The sequence below is a fragment of the Pteropus alecto genome, unplaced genomic scaffold, assembly GCF_000325575.1.
Source record: "Pteropus alecto unplaced genomic scaffold, ASM32557v1 scaffold20, whole genome shotgun sequence".
Taxonomy (NCBI): domain Eukaryota; kingdom Metazoa; phylum Chordata; class Mammalia; order Chiroptera; family Pteropodidae; genus Pteropus; species Pteropus alecto.
This window is the reverse complement of record NW_006436298.1, coordinates 47,366,789-47,387,572: the sequence shown is the minus strand read 5'-3', so window position 1 is coordinate 47,387,572 and position 20,784 is coordinate 47,366,789. Positions and strand designations below refer to the sequence as shown.

The 20,784-nt window shown below is 41.3% G+C and overlaps 1 protein-coding gene and 1 pseudogene across 5 annotated transcripts in view; one reads left to right on the top strand and one right to left on the bottom strand.

The window, feature by feature from the left end:
* The window catches only part of GRAMD2B (GRAM domain containing 2B), a 111,241-nt gene that overhangs the window by 15,655 nt on the left and 74,802 nt on the right, over window positions 1–20,784 (bottom strand). For 4 of the 5 annotated variants that reach the window (XM_025047796.1, XM_006913329.3, XM_025047795.1 and 1 more), the window contains exons 2-5: window positions 8,972–9,091; window positions 5,708–5,819; window positions 3,474–3,540; window positions 2,381–2,484 (exon numbers count right to left, since the gene is read on the bottom strand). In XM_025047796.1, the coding sequence (XP_024903564.1) occupies window positions 2,381–2,484; window positions 3,474–3,540; window positions 5,708–5,819; window positions 8,972–9,091 (403 nt within the window). Of the gene's footprint in view, window positions 1–2,380; window positions 2,485–3,473; window positions 3,541–5,707; window positions 5,820–8,083; window positions 8,127–8,971; window positions 9,092–20,784 lie in introns of all 5 variants that reach the window. The other variant, XM_006913333.3, reaches the window with a different exon arrangement.
* LOC112480869 lies at window positions 12,144–12,263 on the top strand (annotated as a pseudogene).

Genomic DNA, 20,784 nt, shown 5'->3' with positions numbered 1-20,784 from the left:
GAGCCACACACACCCATGATAAAAAGAAAATGACTAGAATCCTTCTATGAGCACACACATTCACTTGAACTTATATTTTGTAAAAATACAGTATGTATTCTGAAAAAGATCGACAAGGCCTGTGGAGAAGGCCTTATGTTAGTACTGCCAGTTTGAAGGAAGAAAAATGAGCTTTTAATTTTGAATATTTGCATTCATTTTTAGGTTTATGAGATATAATTATTCTACTGCCCCTCCAAAGTTCCAGAAAGGAAGAATGAGGGGCTAATCTAAATTAGACATTTTCTAAAAGCTATTTGCCAAAGAACTCTACCCATAAAAATTCTGAAGTGTGGGGGAGATTTTAGAAGTTTTAAGTTCAGATAATTTTGGAAAAAAAAGAATTTAAGATCTACCGAGCCCGAGGATATAAAAATGAATCTAATTTTGTTTCTGAGCAGCAACACAAACACAGTGAAAAAGGGTTATGTATTTGTTTTTTTTTTTTTTATAATCTAAGGTATGGAACACCCTTAAGAGGTTTTTAATCAATTGCTTCATGAATATAAAATGACAACTAGATAACATTGGAGAAATAAAGCAGAAGTCATTTTTCAGTTTGAGCCTAGATGGAATGTGATACACACATATAATTTTACTAGCATCTGAAAATACCAAGGGGATGACTAAAAGGTCTTGATTAGATTAAGGCTACACTTTATAACATTTTTTCAGGGTAGGATGCTTAGAAAATTCCCCTTCCTAGAGTAAATTGTTCAGTTGCCTTTAGTTCATACCTGATCTTAGACCAAGGTCTGCTGGCAGTGAGGACATTCTGCCACAGAGCTGAAGCCTCAATCCCCTTGACACCACCCTTAGGGGGGAAGAAATGTACAAGTCGCTACCACGGCTCTTATGTTCCCATCCCTGCTGATTTTCAATCTCTTGTCTCTTAGATACAGCACATGCAAAAGCAATCCTGGTGTGTTATGTCTTTAAAAACCAGGATTTCTCCTTTTACCTTTTTTTGTCAGTTCTCTCTTAGGTAGAAGTAGGATTTTGAAATCATGGCTAGAATCACATTAGCTTGATGCTGCACATACTGGCTTTGTGAATTCCCCCATCCCTTAACAAAGACTACTAACTCTTTGTTCACTAATGTCTTCAAACCCTGCTGCTTTGGTCAGGGTTTGAAGACATTATCTTTATCATATTGAAGTGAAGCTCAATACTTTCCAGTCTCCTTTGCCACTCCATTAACAAGTTCTCATAATCCAGACATCTAGAAATAGGGTAGAACACTGCCTAATATTGCTTTGTACCATAGACCTAATACTGTGAATAAAAATGTTTTATATAAACATTATATAATAAAGGAACAATATAAAAATAACATGTTTGACCTAAAAATAGTATGCGAGTCTGCTGACTCAACAGCAACAAAATAAAGAATTTCCATTTTATTTGTTAAGTGGTCTTTGTAAAATTGCCAGTGGCTTTAGGGAGAATATTTAAATATTTAAATAAAATACCACTCAAAACAAAGAATTTTTAATTACCTACTTCACAAATACAAATGCTGCTAACTCATAATCATGAATCAGAATGCTTGAAAACTCACTGAGGTCACACAAACCCAAGAAGGTGTGTCTCTGACTCTTTATTCTGGCATCCTGAATGAACTGCGATGTGACAGCACAGCTCAAAGGGGAAGAATGTCAATAGGACGAAATTATTTTTTCCCTTCTTACGCCACAGTCCCAAGGTCCTCGTTTCAGAAGACCGGTGCTTTGGGCAAACTGCCAATTCCTTTAGGCTATTCTCCTAATGGCTCAGGGTATCCTGGGCCCCTGCTCCCCAAGATCTGTATTTCGCAAGAATGAAAGATGTCAATCAGCGTCCACTGGGGATTGTGGGCATATGGCTCTCCCCGACTTTTCCTGTTGGTGATGATACAAAGTAGGCTCTAAGAAGCAGCTTATCGATGGGCCTGTTTTTCTAGATGTCTGATGGTCACTGGTATGAACACTACGAAAATCAGTTTTCTTTAAAAAATTTTTAGGTTTAATGTACATCTTTGAAACTCTGGCACACTTTTCATATGAGAACCTCGAGAGAGTTCTCTGGTGACATCTGGGTAAAAAGGATTAGGGCAGGGTTGTGGGAGAGAGAGGTGCATATAAGGAAATCACTGAGAGTGCTATTTAGGGGTAAGAGGGAAGTCAGAGTCATCTAGAGGGATGTAGAGCCTGTGATATTTAGAGCTACTGTAAAGGAAATTTGTAATAAAGGTATAATAATGATACAAATATTTATAAACATTACATTTAAAGTAACAGTCACAATATGTAGTAAAATTCAGGGTTAGCTTTCTTTTTAAAAAATTAAAAAAAATACTAACCTTAGTATCTTTTCCAAAGACCTTGGAATGAAAACAAATCCAGTTTTCTGATACAAAGAGCTTCCCTTGGTATAATATTTCTTTCTGTAGAGCACAGGTGAAACCTGGAGAAGTATATACAGGTATAAATAACATCATTTAGAATTTACATGCAAAGTGAAAATTCTGTACATATGTTGGTGACTCAGGGATGGGCAAAGATAAACTCACATACTCAAAAGATCTATCACCTCTTTTTCAGACATCTTTAGTGGAATAAAAGTATGGACACAAGAGTTTGTTTTTTCAGTCTTATAAACTTTAGTATAAAAATCCAAAGGAAAAGGCCAAGTCTGTGATTGCAAATGAGAGTTCACAAATGGTGTTTCAGAAGTCTCCTCTATTTAGGAAGGCGTGTCACCCCGTGCTAATGTTAGCACTCCAGCCCGGGCCTCCTTCCCTGGGATTGTCACTAATGATTCCTTTTGAAATAGATGGCCTGACTGGGGAAGAGCGTGTGACCCACACCTTCCTGTTTGGAGGTCATGGCTGGAATCCAGCATCTCACCTTAACCCTGTGCATGGAGAGAGGCTGGGACGGAACCCTGGGCCCCTGAAGAACCACATGGAGCAGAGCAGGTGCCTAAGTGGTGTGCTGGGCAACAGGTTTAGGTGTGATCATCGCACCCTGTGTAGAGCAGGTGTCACACAGGTCTGTCCACCTAGATCTGTGTTTCCTTTTAGCCTTCTTTTACTGGCCTCTCTTGCTTCAGTCTTATTATCCTACATCTCAGGACAATTCAAACACCACACTTCAGCAGTGAATTGGAAGGTGAGAATATCATTCTAGAATCATCTTGGAATCATCTAGAATCACTTGGATTCTACTACATGATATCATGTAGTAGAGAAATTCAGTTTCCCATTCTACCCAGGTAACTTTAAGGTGTTTGGTGAGAGCTGAGTGAAGCTGGCATCATTGTTACATCGTGACTTTCGGAAACCTGTACCCCTCGGTGATTCAGTCCCCAGACCATGCCTCCTTTCTCCCCACAAGACCTATTAGCATCTTTTCAAATATGTAGCTTAAAAAGTCAAACAGGTCAGAACTTACTTTGCCTCAGTGGTTCCTCAGTTGGGACGTCAATAAACAACTTGTGAAAGTGCATATTTGCCTTGTACTACAGTGAGAACAAAACACAAACATCACTGCTCTCAGGTTTTTGGTGAAACATCACAAATTTTAACTTCAAGTTAAGTTACGTAACCCATTTTCCCTCCCTTAACATAGTATCTTCAAGAATTCCACCTCTCTGTTCTTATAGTCTCCAACACGGCCCTTCAGTGAAAACCAGTGGAAGGCAAGGCACAAAGGTTTCATTTCCCAATGAGATTAGTGACCTCCTGGTTGGATATACATCTATGATCATGATGCAGCTGGTGGTCAGCCTTTTACTGAGGTGGCTGGACAAGGATGTCCCAAATTGGAAATGAGGTGAAACTCTAAGGAAGGTCACCAGGGAAGGTGCCAGGGCACTAAAGATACACACTGAGTAATCTCAGAAGAGGACAGTGGTTAAAAACTCTGGAACCAGATAAACCTGAGTTAAGTTTTGGCTACACCCCTTTGGTACATGATTGTGGTCTAATCATTTATCCTCTCTGGAACTCAGTTTCCTCTTTTGTGCCAGAGGCAAAAGTGGTACCTGCCTCAGTGGGATGCCAGAAGCTTACATGGGACATACAGCTGAAGGACCTACTACCCGGTACTGTCACTAACACTATTATTTTTGTGAGGGCATTTATTTCCTTAGCCTTCACAGGGAGAGATGGCTGTCAAGACAAGTAGGATTTCTCTCCAGAGTGGCAGAAGGTCCACAGTCTGAAATGCTGCAAATCACTTTATTTTCAAGGCATCTGTTCTGTAATGTGACAACAATGACATACAGACCTCACTTCGCAGTTTATAAAATGTTTTCACAGACACTACCCCCACAGTAACCTAGGATCTGATGTCCCCACTCCATGGGTCAGGACACTGTGCCTCAGGGACACTGAGTGACTTAACTGGCACTACACAGCTACTAAGAGGTAGAGCTAGGTCCCCCTTCCACAGGAACACTATGCCTGACAGGACGCTTTTGATGAAAGTCTTACGTGCAGAATAGAGAGGTACCACAAGTAGGCCCTTGATGTTCTATTGTCCAAACTAGGTGTGGTCACAATGGCAAAAATGGTCCTAATATTGCCGTAAACAAGAGCTTCACACAGGTCATGCAGATAATAGACGGTCCCCTCACGTCAGCGATTTTATAGATAAACATCTCATATAAAGTAGGGTACCTCTGGCTGCTTCCTAAGAGTATACTTTGCATCCAGAAAGTTATTTTGATTAAAGCAAGGTGTTCTATTGGGGCTTTGCCGAGATTTTGTTTTTAGTGGCTACAGTGAGCACTGGTTGTACATTTAATTTAAAAATGGCCCAGGCCATGGACTCTTCAACAATGTCAATGCAATAAGAGGTTAAAAAAAAGGTAGTGGGACCGATTGAAATTAAAAGCAATATGACAAGTAAATCAGATACCTGGCTCTTGACTGGATGTTAGATGTTAAAGAGGGGGAAACTAAAAACCTTTATAAAGGACATTTGCTACTGGATAATTGTGGAAATTTGAAAATGGATTTTATATTGATAATATAGTTTTATATTTACTATTTAGTTAAATTTCTTGGCTGTGCCAACAGTGTTTTGTAACAGTTCTTAGAAGGCACATACTCAAGTATTTAGAGAAGTATCAAAAAGCCCCCAAAATGTTGGCCCCAATAAGTATGTCACACTCTATTATGACACAGAACTGGGCTTTGTTAACTATCTGGGTATATTTTAGAGCAGAACCAAAATTACTTCCGAAGGAGAATCACGACCCTGTTCACAGGTTTTCCTCCTGTGTGCAGTTCGGTGGCTTTTTCTTCACTCAGGTGCCTTACTGGACTCCTTCATTTTGATGCAAGGATGTCACACCTCTCCTGGTCTTGGCTAATTATCAGACAAGCACATGACTTTGGGCTGGTCTCTGCTGGGGGTGCCTCCAGGCACTCGTCAGAGTTAGGGCTCACAGTGTGGAGCTCACTACCACTCATTATGTGTTGAAAGGTCCGTTGTGAAATATAATATTGATGAAAAATTGACTGAAGGAGTTGCAGCCTGTCCTTTTTCCTAGATTCTCTAAAATCTATGCCTGTGTTAGTCCTGACCAGCAGGAAGCTGCATACTTGGGTTCTTTCCTCCCATTGGCTTTAATGCTTCTGTCACCCTCTGAGACAATATACATCTCATTCCCAAATTACCTGGCTGGAAGATGAAGACTTTTTCCTTTCAGTCTTAGAGTCATTTTTGCTTTCTGTTTTGGAGTCGTTCTTATCACTTCCTAAAGAGGCACCATCAAAACTGGATTTTGACCTGAGGAAAGAAAATCCAGGGAGTCTATAGAATGAATTTTTTATGCTGCTCATTAATGTTATTGTAATAAATCTTGACTATGATGCCATCTCACAAAGAAATCTGTTATTATTGATATCTCTTCTAGATATCAATAATCACTCAATCCTCTACAGGCATTTACATAGTGCATGTTGTTGGACTAGGGTGATTTCAGCAGGCTATCTCAAACTAAGCAATGGTAACCTACAGAAAAAAAAGTAAATCTAATGAAAATAATGATATCATTTCAAAAGTATTTTAATCAGTATAAAGAGCACAGGAGGCAAATTATGAAACAAAATTGCAGCTATAGTTCAAAGGATATATTTATTTCAGAAATCTATTAAATTTAACTAGTGTTGATTCAGTGGGGCATTGTGTTAAATGCCTTGGGACACATGAGACAGTCTTTGTCCTTAAGGAGCCTGTGCACATCAAACAACTTTTTAAGTCCCTATTGCAAGAAATAAATTTTGATAGCTATGTATGGGGACGGACGTTAACTACAGACTTATTGTGGTGAGCATTTTGCAATGTAGACATATACTGAATAATATGGTACACCTGAAACTAACATAATATTATATGTTAATTATACCTCAATAAAAAATAAAAATAAAAACAAAACTTCTTAGAGAGGCACTACGTGATTTAGCACCAAAACAATACATATTATAGGTGTTAGGAGGCGGTATAGAGACAATAAATCTAAGAGGAGGAAAGACAGGAGGAGACCAACAGAATAATGCGGGTTTAAGACATGGGCCTAACAGGATGAGCAGGAATTGGGTATGAGGAAAAGAGGTACAAAATATCCCAGAGTAGGAAAACAGTAGATGTGAAACCAGGATGAAAAGAACACGTTTGGGAAGTCGAGTCTTCCTTTGTTTTCTCAAGGGCAATTCCTTTCTGAGGTGATTCTAGGCCTGGTTATCCATTTTATTAGACTTGTGAATTTGCACATATCTTCAACCCAACAGCTCAACAAAGTCCCTTCAAAGTGGAATGCATGTATGAATTTTAGAGGTAGATACACGAACAAGTTAGATGATACAGTTATGTAGATGTTTTGTTTATTGGGGAAAATGGCACATGAAATCCATGATTTCACAAGATGATTCCAAGGAGGCAGCTCAGTTAAAAATATTTGGCTCAAAGCCAATTTAAAAAGACTCAAGTAATTTGGGTAGTATATGGGTGTGACAGCGACAGAAATGACTGAAGTTAGAGAGACATTCGGCTCTGGTTTTCTCAGCTGTGAAAAGATGGCCTATAACATGTCTTAGGCCTCTTTTAGCGCCAACAGTTTGAGTCTGTGATGCTCAAACCACAGGTGAAGTACCTCTCAGCAATTCAACGTACACTGATCTGGATTCAGGCACTGGCCACTGAACCTATTCACAGATATGAATTTTTTTAGAATTCTAGGGATTACTTTAAAAAAAATTATGAGTCAACATTTGTGCTCTACCTGAAAGAAAATGATTTTTTCAAATGTGAAATTACCTATTATTTCTATTATCCACTAACTTGAATTTATCAACTCTACTGAATCAAATTAATAAATGTGAATGGAATTGTCAAAGCAATGATCAGACCCTTTGAAGAACTGCGAACTGGAAGCAAATGTGACAAGTAGGGCAGCTGTACCCTTGAGAACTTCAAGAGGCACAGGCAGAAGGGGCTTGTCTGCGGAGCACTGGCCTTGGTGGTGGTGGGGAGAAGGGGGTGCATATTTTCATAGCATCGATTTCTTTGCGTCTTTTCAACTGCATTATTCTCACTTCCCACAAGTGACTATGAGCAGGACCAGAAGCCCAGTGCAAAATGAAAATGCGAGTCCCCTTATTAAAAAATTAAGAATTTCCAGACAGTGAGAACGGAGCATTAAGCATTAAACCAAGTGCTGGGCTCTTTGCAACTATAAAGATCATATGCCCTATAAAGTTTAACAAGCATGCCCTGATGATGAGTGGATTATTCTCATCTAAAGCCTGGGGAAGTTGGAGTCAAACCAACAGTGTTTTAAAAGTGCCTGAGGTAGCCAGTCAATGGTGGTGAAAGATATAAGAAACAACATGCTTTGTGCCTCTGAAGAGAGACTCATTTGGTGAGTGACACAGGATGCTACGACAGGAAACAGCTATAGAAAACATGATTAAAAGTGAGATGTCAAAACAGGCATTCAGAAAAGATGAGATAATTGCAAGTGAGGCAAATCTGGGAGAAGAGTGAAGACTTACGCTTGATCTTGCATGAAGTATAGATTTGGAGAGAAGGTGTGGGCTGGGTAGCCGGGAGGGAAGGGAAAGCAGGAGTTATTTGATCATCCTTTAGCAGAGGCCAGAAAGACACAGACAGCAGCTGTTCTGACAGCTCTAACAACGGGGAGGAGAGTAATCGCTCCTCTAGTCCTACAGATCAATGGCCACGGTACCCCTATGCGACCCCTGGTTTAACTATCCTCTTTTAAGGGCAAAAAGGCCACTCTTAAGTTCCTACTTCTCCCTTCCATGTGGAAGAAAGCACATAATTGGTGCCATCAAGAGTGAGGGGGACCACAGCTCCACATCTCAAAACTGCCTGCCCCCTCTACAGCCCTGCAACCAAACCATGGCCCCAGCACTGGCCCCAGGAAATGGGCATCCCCCTGAGACATGCACACCCTGCCCAGGAATCCCAGACAGGCTTCCCTGCTGTTCTTTTTCGTGGCAGCCAGGAGAGTGAGGCAGCAGGTGTGCACACCCAGAGGCCGAGCAGGCATTCCAACCTGGGCAGGCCTCGTCAGGAACCTGGCCAGCCTTTCCAGGTGTTTGATAAATCTAAGCCGAAGAGAGAGCCACCCTGGCTTTATCAGTTTGCAAAATCAGTGCTTTATGAAAGAGGCAGACATTTTGCAGAAGACTGAGGGAGAAAGGAGAAAAAGATGCTACTAGGAAGAGAAGAGCGAGGAAGGCAAGCATCAGCATTTGGATTTCAAGGAAAAACACTCCACTTCTTTCTCACGGGTGTTATTTGCCTATAGCAGATCCTCACTCTTTTAACAACTACCACAAAACTAGAAACACCAGCTCCTCCCAGGAACCCCTCCTCCCCAAGAGGGCGAAATGAAGAGTCAGTTGAGGACTCACCGCAGGCAGATGATTCTCTTCTGGTCTGGGGACTCAGCCTCACTGGATGGGGTTGGAGACTGGGCTGTTGGCGACCTGCAGGCCTTCTTTTTCTCCTCCACACCATTCTCAGCCTCTGAGCTGGAGAAGAAAGAAAAACGCTTCACCTTAGACATCCACAGGGGGTGGACAGAAAAACAATGAGTCACCTGGCTTTCTGGAGAGTGGAATGGTCTTCAATCCCCACAGACAGGCTGAGGTCAACTTGGACAGCTGTGCCTTTTCCAAATCTCCATGCTAACCCCTCTCAGCTGGCTTCAACAGGTAAATATCCGACTTTGCTGGGACCTGCTGGCTCCCAGGTCTGCTCCCAGTGGGCTCTGTCCTGCCCTACCGAGCCACTGGAGTGGCGATCCCCTGGAGGCTGGGAGGGCCCCCACGCATACTCACTCATTTGCCTTCAGCCAGGTGTGAGCCTTCCTCCTGGGAACCCCCACACCCTTTGTTTGCACTTCTCTTATGTCACGCATCACCTTTTGTTGTAGTTGCCTAGGTCCCACTTTGGGTTGCTGTTATTTTAGCCAAGCACCGCCTCTCAGCGAGTTACCTCTGTCATCGGCACAACCACCTGGGCTAGATAGACATTATTATCCCTAGTTTGTAGATATGGAATCTGAGACTCTCAGATACTAAGTACCTTGCCAAAGTTTGCAGAACCTCGCATCTGTATGAGTTGGGATTCAAATTCAGGTCTGTCCATCTGTGAGGCCTTTGTGTACACATGTGTATTCTCCCTCTCCCTCCCCTACCCTCTTCCTTCCCCTTTCTCTCCCCCACTCCTTTTCTCGCCATCCCCCCACCCAGCTCCCCATCCATCCATCACCCCCAGACACCTATCTATCCACTTAGCCCCCTTATTAGCAATTCAGTGAGAAAGCTCCAAGGTGGGGCGGGAATCTTACAAGTTTTTATACTGACCACAGGGTCTACAGGGTCTAGGATAGAGCTGGTATCTAATCATGATCGATAAGCTTTTGGAAAACTAGGTCTGACCTTGGTAAAGAGGGAACAGAGGGGAAAGTCAGTCAAGAAGGTCTGCATACTGAACCACTACAGATGGAGGTCGACCAGTGTGGTGGACACGGGAGTTCCCTCAGCCTCGGGAACAGAGGAAACCACCTCCAATGGGGGAAGAGGGAGAGGAAGGGACCAGGTAAGGGAGAATACAGGTGTTACACATGGATCAGGACCTTCCTTGGTCAGCCTGCACAGCAAAGAACTCACAAAACATGCTTCTGAGAATGTGAGAACTCCACAGTGGCCGAGCATAAAGTGAGAACTTATAAGACATAGCATTGCTATGATAGTTTAGCTAATTTTAATTCTAATTTACCACCCCTTCAGTACCTTCGCCTGTAAATAAACGTGCAGGCAGGAAGTGTTATTGGTTAGTTTAAGCTTTGTGGTTGCCGACTTACAACTCTTAACAGCACGTGAAAATTCTGGCCCACACTAGGAGTCCTATGGTGGTGTCAAAATCAAGACCAAGGATCTCTGACAAGGTATCCATTAATAATCCCTACGATGGCTGATGCCCTCATTTTGTAGTTAGCATTCCTCTTTTCCTAAGATAAATATTTGAAGACAGAGGTCCAACCCTCTACTCCTTCAGTTCTCGAAGTACTTAGAACACTTCCGTATAATAAAAGGGCTCAGTTCATAACTGAACTGCATTATGTGACAAAAGGTCCATGAAAAGCCTTGAAATATCAGTAGGAAAGCACTACTTTCGTTCCAAAGAGAGAATTTTATTTAAATTTAGAATCAGGTTTAATTTATGGACTCAAAAAATTGTAGAACTGTTAAGGGGCCTTCTAGCATACCTCTGCTTTCCCCTTCTATCCCCCCAAGATACACACAGCACTCCTGTTCTTCAAAAGCACCAGGCAGAAAACCACTCGAGGGTCTCTCTTTAAGTGGGGAGATTAAGTGTGTGCGGAACTTCAGTAATCCACCTCAGCATTCATTCAAATATTTATCGCATTTTAGGCAGGGTCAGATTGAGACTCAGGGGCAGGGCAGTTGTCCTGCACAGCACCTTTGTGTGCTTAGAAAGGGCCACTCGCACGAAGAAGCACTCACCAAGAGGTGGCCCTCTGTGTGGATGTAGCCCCATTGACCCATGGCCTGGCAGGGATAAGGGAAGGTGCCCCTTGCTTTGGGCAGCAATAGCCCAGTGCCAAGATGCAAGGAAGTGAAGTTCGCCTGCATTTCAGCCCTCCTTGCCCCTCGCCGGCCTAGCGCTTTTACACAGTGCAGGGTGCCGAGTACTTTACCACGCGTGGCAGTCCCGATTCCAGGCCCCCAGCTTAGCATACAGTGCACGCCTCTGTATCAACCCACACGAGCAAGGTCTCAACGACAGAACACACAGGTCTGTTTAAAATGGCTTCTTTCTGGAGAGTCTCCAGGCCACTTTCCCTTAACCTTGCATCTGGCCTCCAGCATGGTTTCTCTCCCTGACGGCCCTCTCCAGGCGCACAGGCTCCACAGAGCCTGCCAACCCAGGGGTCCCGGCTCTGCTGCTGCTGGCTTTCTAACCTACTAGGCCCCGAATCTATTACTTGTACAGTTAACTTTTCCTCCCAGATGGCTTACTTATCCAGCTATTAGACTAAATTCCTTAAAAGCAAGGAACTTCAGTTTTTTTCCACCTCACTTAGCTCAGCATTTTGCTCACAGTAGTCATTTGAATGTGTTGACTGATGTGGGATTAATTGTGTAGTATCCCAAAGAAGAAGTGAAGTTCATTTATGGGCCAATTCAACATTAGGTTTTTGTTTACTTAAAGATGCTACAGAGACTCAAGCAAGTTAGTTCCTACCACAGGAGAGATTACTTCACAAACACTCTTTATTGGAGGTATTGTTAGCGGCAGGTTGAAACTATGCAGAATTCGGCCTGTGTTCCGGGAGCAGAGTGTGGGAGGGGAAATGGAATGTCTCCTCAAGGCCTCTCAGTAACTTTAAAGTTACTGTCAGTGTAGCTGACTAGGGAGATGAAATAACAGGTCTTATTTAAATCATGAAAATGATTTTTTTTTTAAAGAAGACAAGGCCCTTTCTGGTGCACTGACTAAAAGAGTCAACAACAAAAAGCCAAAACAAAACAAAATAGCAATCCCCCTCTTTCAATAAATGTTATTGTCCACCCTGAATGCGCCCGATCTCATCCGATCTCGGAAGCTAAGCAGGGTCAGGCCTGGTCAGTACTTGGATGGGAGACCACCTAGGAATACCGGGTATTGTAGGTGTTTTTTTTAAAAAAAAAAAAAAGTTATTGTAAACATCCTGGCAGAGCAGGATGCTCAGAGCTGGGTAAGTAAGAGAAATAAGTGAGTGATAGTTTAAAGTATCCACAGCAGCAGCAGAAGATCCTGGGAACACAGGATTGACCTTCACTTGGCCATCGTAGGTTATCTCTTCTCCCATCTCCGACCCAATTTAAGTATCAGTTGTGGGCCCTGAAAGCATTTCAGTAGGAATTTCGGAGCAATGGGACACATAGTCATGTTTATACCAACCAAACCTAACTTTATCTATTAGGGGGCAGCATTTTTATTACCAGCTATGAAGTGCTGGTTTCAATAAGACACTGCCACACACTGTTATATGACTTATAAATAAAACAGGTTGGACAATCCCCATCAACAGTCCAATATTTGTCAATTCCCAGACTCCGTTAGTCTGATAACAGCTTGATTCATGTTTCACAAGTATTCAGAATTAGAATTCTTATATGGGGTCAAATATCATTCATCCCAGAGAGAACCTCTGGGTTTAACAGAAACTCAGCCCTCAGTTCTCCGGTCATATCAATGACCCTTCTGCTGAGAATGTGTTATATTCAGGCAGCATTACATCCAACTCAAGGTAAATAGTGACTGGGCAGAATGATAATTAAGTTGCACTCCAGGTAAATGAAAACAAATGCCTCACTGTAGTTCAGTCTAGGAAGCTGTGTTCTTTTCTAATAACAGTGGCAAACCCTATGTTTGAGTCTACCTTCAAGTTAAATTAATCTAAGACATAAATGTCACAAAACTCCCTTATGATAGTATAGCGGAGGGTAGTTGTACACCCACTATCATTAAAAAAAAATATATATATATATCTGATCACCATTTCCTATAGCCACATCTTGACCACCAGAGGTTTAGAAGTGACTTGAAGATAGGATATGTTTCACCAGAGGCTCTCCATAGGATAAAATCCTGGAAATGGGACTGCTGTGATTCAGGCCAGGTCTGTGAAAACAGTTTGCTGAAACCTTGTGCTGAAAGCTGGGCTGTGCGTGCGCTCGCCCGGACCTGGGGCCGCACTGGCTGGGTGTGCTGCCTGTGGAGTGGCTCCGTGGCTGGCAGGCAAGGGCGGGAAGCAAAGACATGGGCTACAGGGGCAGAGGAGGGCTCTGGGGACTGCTGGGCAGCAGCCACAGTACAGACATCACGTTAACCAAAACAAGGAAGCAGAATGGGGTGTGGAAGGTGCAGGAGTTGGTGAGGGAGACCAAGACCTCCTCAAGCCCCCATGGTTTCTCCAACTGCAAAGCTCATTCTCCCAGACTAGATTTTAAGTCAGGAAGAACAGCCTTTCGTTTATGATTCTAATATACCTTTGTCTAGAAACTTTAAATTTTACTTCTTTATCTACCTACACAGTTATTTCTGAACAGGTATTAGAAGCACAAGTACACAATTCAAAAGTTGCAAATGGCAAAACATCTCCCGTCTACCCCTGTTTCATGGGGGCCCCGTTTCTCTCCTGAGGTACCTACTGTTGTTTCCAGCTCCTGTGTGTCTTTCTAGGGAGAATCTGTGTACATATGAGTGTTTTTAAAGCATAAACGATAGCATGCTATTTCATACTTTTTTTTTTTTTTTAACTTACTGTATCTTGGTATTTTTTCTCTATCAGTACACAGTTTCCTCATTTTTAATGACTGTGTAGCGTTCCACTGCAATGGATGAATTATAATGTAGCAGTTACCTACTGATGAGCATTTAGGTGGATTTCAGTCTTATTACAAATACAAGCAACACTGCAACAAATGTCCTTGTATGTTTTGTGTGTGAATATATCCATAGGATAATTTCCTGGGAATGGAACTGCTGTGTCAAAATACATAATTTAAAAGTTTTATAGTTATTGCTAAATTGCTCTCAGTAGAGAGTTGGTGACCCATGCCCAAAATATCTAGCAGTGACTACTCATTCCCACGAATGTGTTAAACTTAAAAAAAATTCAAAGTGCCTAGCAGAGTATAAATTCAAAGTGCCTAGTAGAGTACCTGGCACACAGGAAAACAATAATTTTAATGATGTCTATTATTAAACTTTTTGATCTTTGCAAATGTGAGAGGTTAAAAAAAAATCCCATGGTAGTTTTGATATTTATATCTCTCTCCTTATGAGTAAGGTTGAGTGTATTTTCACACACTGAAAATTTTTTTTCTTGTTTTTTGAATTAGCTGTCTGTATGTACGTTTTGCCAATTTTTCTAGCGGGCTGTTGATTGAAACATTTAGGGAAAACAGTTCTTATCATAACTGCATATCCAATTCTTGGCAATATTCTAGAATTGACTTTTTAAAATAACTAATTTTAAACATTTATAAAAGTTGAGCAGACATCAGGGGTTAGCGTGAGTTAAAATGTTAATGATGAATTAACATTTTTTTTTCCTTGATAGGCTTACTGGTAGATAGAAAAATAGGAATGCCAAAAACATAGTATTCTTTGGTTTCAGAAAAACCTATAATGAAGCATGACAGGCTTCTAGTTCAAGATGGAGCACAAATGTTTGCCTCTCCTTTCTGAGGCCTGTTGAAATGAGTATTTATAAAAGAAGTAATAATTCTGCTACGACAATGGAGGGAAACCATTAACAGAAGAGTGATTTCCCAAAATTTCTGGAAAATGGAAAGTAAAATGTAAAGTACAATATTAACTCATGTAGCAAAGTAGAGGAAGCTGTAGTTGAGAACACGGTCATCAATGGAAGAGAATAGCGATCCGTTTGTCAGAGTCCAGTGAGGTGCTATAGGAGGAGGATGTGAGAAGTTGACATAAACATCAGATTAAAGGTGTGTGGGTTTGAAATCTTTAACTCTCCTGCCCACTCCTGCCCCCAACTCCTATCCTCAGACCCGAATGACAGGCAGTCAGGCACTTAGCCCATGTGGGGAAAATATCAGAGGGGTTGTCAATTAATAACTGAACAACTCAGGTGCAGAAAATCAGGTACTTAGTACAGAAGGTGAAGCCCTACAGTAAATCCCTTCTTGTCCTTTCATCTTTAATGAGGTAGTGTCCAAACCAGGTGCCAACTCCCTATCCGTGTTCCTCAAAGGCTACTCTAGTCCCTAATTTTTTGTTTCCCCACCCCATCCCTCATTCTTCAGTACAAATGACAAGAAAGGACTGACAAACCTTTGAAGAAAATTTGAAGTCTTAAAATTTTTTTTTGAGTGACAAAAAAAGAAAGTAAAATTCTTAGGAAACTGACTTCACAGAACAGAAAACTCAAAACAAGAAAAACAAAACCCCAAAAGCTTCAATTGGTATTTTCAGAGAGAGAAGAAAGGACCCGTAAAACAGATCACAGAATCATGGAAAAGGAAACCTCCCTGGACTTCTCAGCTCTCTGAGTCCGAATCCTTAATGGCCTATAAGGACCTGCCCTGTCCACTTCTCCTGATCGCTGATCTCCTCCTTGCACTCCATGCTCCCATGAGAAAACCCATGCACTGGCTGTTCCCTCTGTCTGGAATGCTCTACCTCAGGGGTCCCCAGCCTCCAGGCTGCGGACCAATACTGTCTGTGGCCTGGTAGGAACTGGGCCGCACAGCGGTGGGTGAGCAGCGGGCAAGGGAGTGAAGTTTCATCTGTATTTGCAGCTGCTCCTCAGCGCTAGCATCACCGCCTCAGCTCCACCTCAGATCATCAGGCATTAGATTCTCATAGGAGCACCTGTCCCTGCTGCCAAAATGGTTGGGGACCGCTGCTCTACTTTCCACATAGCCACATGACTCTCCTTCTCTTTTTTTACTCAAATGTTACCTTCTCAATGAGACCTACGTACTTAACCAAAGGGTTGGAAGATGGCATCAAGATACAGAAATACAAAAAGAGAAAAATTGGGGGGAAATCAATACAGGTTTAAGCCAGGCATTTCTACATCAAATGAATAAGAGTTCTAAACAAAAAAAAAGAAAAAAAAAAAAAGAGAGAAGGTATTGTTCAAGAAAAAAAAATAAGAAAGGACGAAAGAAGAGCATAGGTTACTAATTTCTTACCCTAAAAAGTGGGGAGTCCAAATGATTTAACAAGATTTAGGTTGATGTATTACTCAAAGATATAAATGTGTGAAAACAGTAACTGGAAAGAGTGATGTGCCTATTTAAAACAGGGAGTGAGAAGAGCGGGAGGTAGGGAGTTAGTGTAAGTTGACGCTTATGTTCCATCAAAACAGGAGGTTGAGAGACAAGGTTTAAAATTAGTAAGCAAGGAAAGCAGGATGCATACATTTTTACAGATAATGAAGTAACCACTACAACTAAAATCAGGTACAGTTAAAAACTACTGGGAGAATGGGAGAGGTGGGATTGAGTTCATAATAAATTTTAATGCACTATATTATTTTGATAAATATTTATAAAAGATTTATTAATATCCTCATAGAGAAAATATAAAATACAGGGTAGATCATAAAAAGAGATGGATTTACTATCTTCAAATATTTGTGTTCCTACTATGTGTAAAAGATAACGCCAGATGTCGTGCTCTCAAAGGACTTAGCCTTTATTGGGAATTTTAGTTTATCACATATATAAAGCATAAAAAAGGCTGTAAGGGATATCTGCCATAAAGATAGTGCCTTGGAAATCCAGAAATCTCCTTTACTTGTAAAGAGCAGAATCAGGGAAGTTTTGTGGAGGAAATAAGCATGACCTTGTGAGGGTAGTATGGTATGTCCTTTCCAACTTAGCAGACAAGTGTAACTGTCAGAAATACATTTCAGTACCAGAAACCGGAAGTGTGAATTATATTTCCATGTGTCCTATAGAATAAAAACAAAGCAGATCCTTTGAATGGAAAAAAAATCAGAGTCTCCCATTTCATGACCACATTGCAGTCACCTGTGCCACCTTTCTACTCAAAGAAACACTGCATGTGTGCAAAGCTTACTGGGAAAGCACTGACATTTGCGCTGGGTACATATAATTTGGACTTGTGGAGATACAAAGGAAGGATGAAAAAATACAAGGAAAGGCAGAAGTGAAAACATGCAGACAAGGAAGAGTCACACACATGCAAGGAAATCCGGTGCTGTTTTTTTTCTGGAGCACAGCGAGCAGAAAAAAGCAGAAATTGGGTTGTTGGGAAGTATGAATCCTAACGACAGAGGGCTGCTTTTAGGCATCATTTGGTTGGCAGTAGGGACTAACTAAAGATTTTTAAACAGAAGTAATGAAAACAATGGGATATTAAAGTGCCCACCTTTTCCCACACATCCATCTTGAGGGGCCTGATGAGATGTGTGCTTCTGGAGGATTACACTCGAATAAAACAATGGGATATTAAAGTGCCCACCTTTTCCCATCATGAGGGGCCTGATGAGATGTGCGCTTCTGGAGGATTACACTCAAATGCCTGTACAAGAATGGCGGGTGAGGGGGGTATAAGAATGGCGGGTGAGGGGGTGTGAAGGCTGCAGATAGATGGGCAGGGCGGGGGGGTTGAGTATGAAGGCAGGAAACAGAGAATCCAGAGATAACCCAGAAGGAGTGTCGAGGGCAAGCGATGGAGAGGAATATCCAAGACAACCTCAAGGTTATCTGGGGGATGGAGAGAATAATTTGCCACCAGCAGTTACAGGGAACGCAGGAGGAAATGTAGTTTGGTGGGAGGGATTTTACGAATCTAATTTTAGATATGACAGACACGTTGTTAGCAGGTGGTAAACTGTATCTAAAAAACCAAAAAGCCCGAAAGAACATCAAAAAGAATATCTGACTTTGCAGAGGAAGGGTTCTGCCCGTTGGATACTATTTTTGCTGAGGCCTAAATATGTTGCCATAGCAGAGAGTAACACCTAGAGTTCAGCTGCAATGCTAGGGCTGGAGGAATGGCTTAGCACAGGTCACGAACTGGTCCTAGCACCTCCAACCTGGTCTCACAGAGCTCCCCTCTGTGCTCGTGAAATGGACAAGTCATTGTTTCTCACCTTTATATCTACTCCCAATTCTGTTTTCCTAAATCATTGCTTTACTTTCAAAGCCTAAGGCCACTCACATAACCCCCAAAAGTGTTTAGATGTCAGAATTCTAATTCTGAGAAACCCAACTCAAACTAACTTACGTTTTTAAAAACACACCCCATAGGGACTTTTGTCACTGCTTTAAGATGAAGTCAGCGGTGGAGAACAGCTTTCCCTTCAGCCCCGGGAACACACGGCAATGAGCTCCAGGGTCTCCCTCTCCAAGTCTTCTGGAACATCAATGCCCGATTCATCCTCCCGAGACACCGCCTCCATTATGTCATATGCCACTGCTCAAGAACCAACAATGGCTTTTTACTGAGCATCACATTAAGCATCTGGAGATGAGCCAAGACCCTCCGAGTTTGGCAGTTTCCTCTACTTTTCAACATGAATTCTCCATTCCAGCCTTGTTGGTCTTCTCAACACAGCCTCACTTACATTATGCTCCATCCTCCCTCTGTGCCTGGCTCTTGGATCTTCTAACCTGGAATATCCTCTCTGCTCCTTCCTGACTACCCACAACACCCACTGTTCCAGCCCAGGACTTGTCAGTTGTATATCCTTTTGATATTGGCTCCCATCTCTTTACTTCCAATGTTTGGATATAAGAAATCATGCAATTAACACTTGTTGACCAGACAACTTTGAGTATATATGCAGCACAGGACAACAATCAGCATCTAAAAAAGGGTTTGGGCTTACATTCTGTCTCAACATGTGAAAGGCAAGAATTAACACTTCCAGTTTCTAAGAAAGGTAGATTGATGCTGCTGATGTGAGTTCCTTTTCGTTATTTACAGACTCAGCATGCAAATAGTATTTGGTATGTTATATTGCTCAGTGTTAACAAAGTTTCTAAAAATATATGTTTAATATATCTCCTTGAAACCTGAATATAATCTTCTCAGGGGCAGGGACTTTAAATATATTTTTTATATTTCTGTCTCCACTCATTTTTTTTTTTCCCCACAAGCAATTGCTGAATGTCAGAATAAGCCGCTTTTCCTTTACCTAAGATAAATTAGAGGACATCTACTTGATTAAGGCTCTTGGCCTGAAGGATGTGTTTGGAGAAGAACTAGATTTTAAAAGTAGAATAAGAAACTTACCGAAACAGAAAGATAGGAATGTAAAAGAATAAATAGGGCAGGAGATCCAAGAAAAAATATTTAGAGAAAGTATAATATTAACAAATCTTCAGTTATCATGGCGCATATTCAAAATATCAAATATGATTGAAAAGTACCTCAGCTACTTTAGAAATAGCTATAAATTAAAACCTAGATTACGAAGAGCAATTGGGTCACTGAGAACATATTTTTTGGGAGGTACTGTAGAAAAAGGAAATGCCGCGTGATATAACAGCCATATGGCATTAAAGACAATTCTGAATGATGAAGCAAAGCTGTTTGCATAAACCGGACTTGCAAGTGGTCAAATTCACTACTGTGCCTATTGCCCACAGCAAGAACCCTAGAATTTAAGAATAATTAAGAAGTTCTTTCACCTAGCTTTGGGTAGCGACACAACTAAAAATTTCAAATGGGAATCTGTTCTATTTTTAAGCACCTCTGCACGAAAGAGATCCTATACCCATGACAAATAGCCATATATATAGTTTTTGAACCTACCACACCCTGAACATGGTAAGGAAGATGGGAAGAACAAACATCTAAAGACTTTTGTTTTTTATGCATAAAAAACAAAACCCACTGTTATATCATATCAACTCCATGAAAATCCAGAACAACAAAAAAATGTTAATGCCTGCATTTGGATTTTTCAGAATTAAGTGGGGGTCCATCATAGAGAATATCAATTTGGAACCCCATTTAAAAGGAACAGAGGACCAAAAATCATACAAAAATGAGAGGATGAGGACTTCAAGCAAAAGTCATAAAAAGTTACAATGGACAAAGAAGGAGGAAAAAAACAAGTAATTTGTGTATCTGGAATGCCAAAGAGAAGAGGTGTTTGTAATGTAAGAACCTGAGAGGTTAAAAAAAAGAAAAGAAAAAAAAAAAACCTGAGAGGTGAGCAAAATTATAAGGATGGAGAAAGAAGGGTGTAGTTGAGCAGAGGATTCTGAATGTATCACAGAAAAACAGGGCCCTGCCATGGTTTTCTGACAAGGTACAGCTTTGTGAAAACGATACTCCTGAGAAAAGAACTGTATGTCTTCTGAGAGATGGGTACTGGAAGAGAATGTCAGAAAGACCCGATTTAGAGGTGCTCTTCCAGAAAAGAGAACGAATGAGGACCAGGTGGTAAGTGAAAAGAGGAAAAGGGAGGAGATAGAGTCACCTTAGAGGGAGACATCACTAGTAAGTTTCATGGGCAGAACAGTCCTTTACATTAATACAAATTCCTCCTGAATTAAATTTCATTCCTTTTGTTACCAAACCTATGATAATAACTTTTATTTGAAGAGAGAGGGAATGTATCATGCCAGAAATGCACGTATTTAGCCTAAAGGGAATATTTTACCTATTAGTAGCACAGTAACATTTA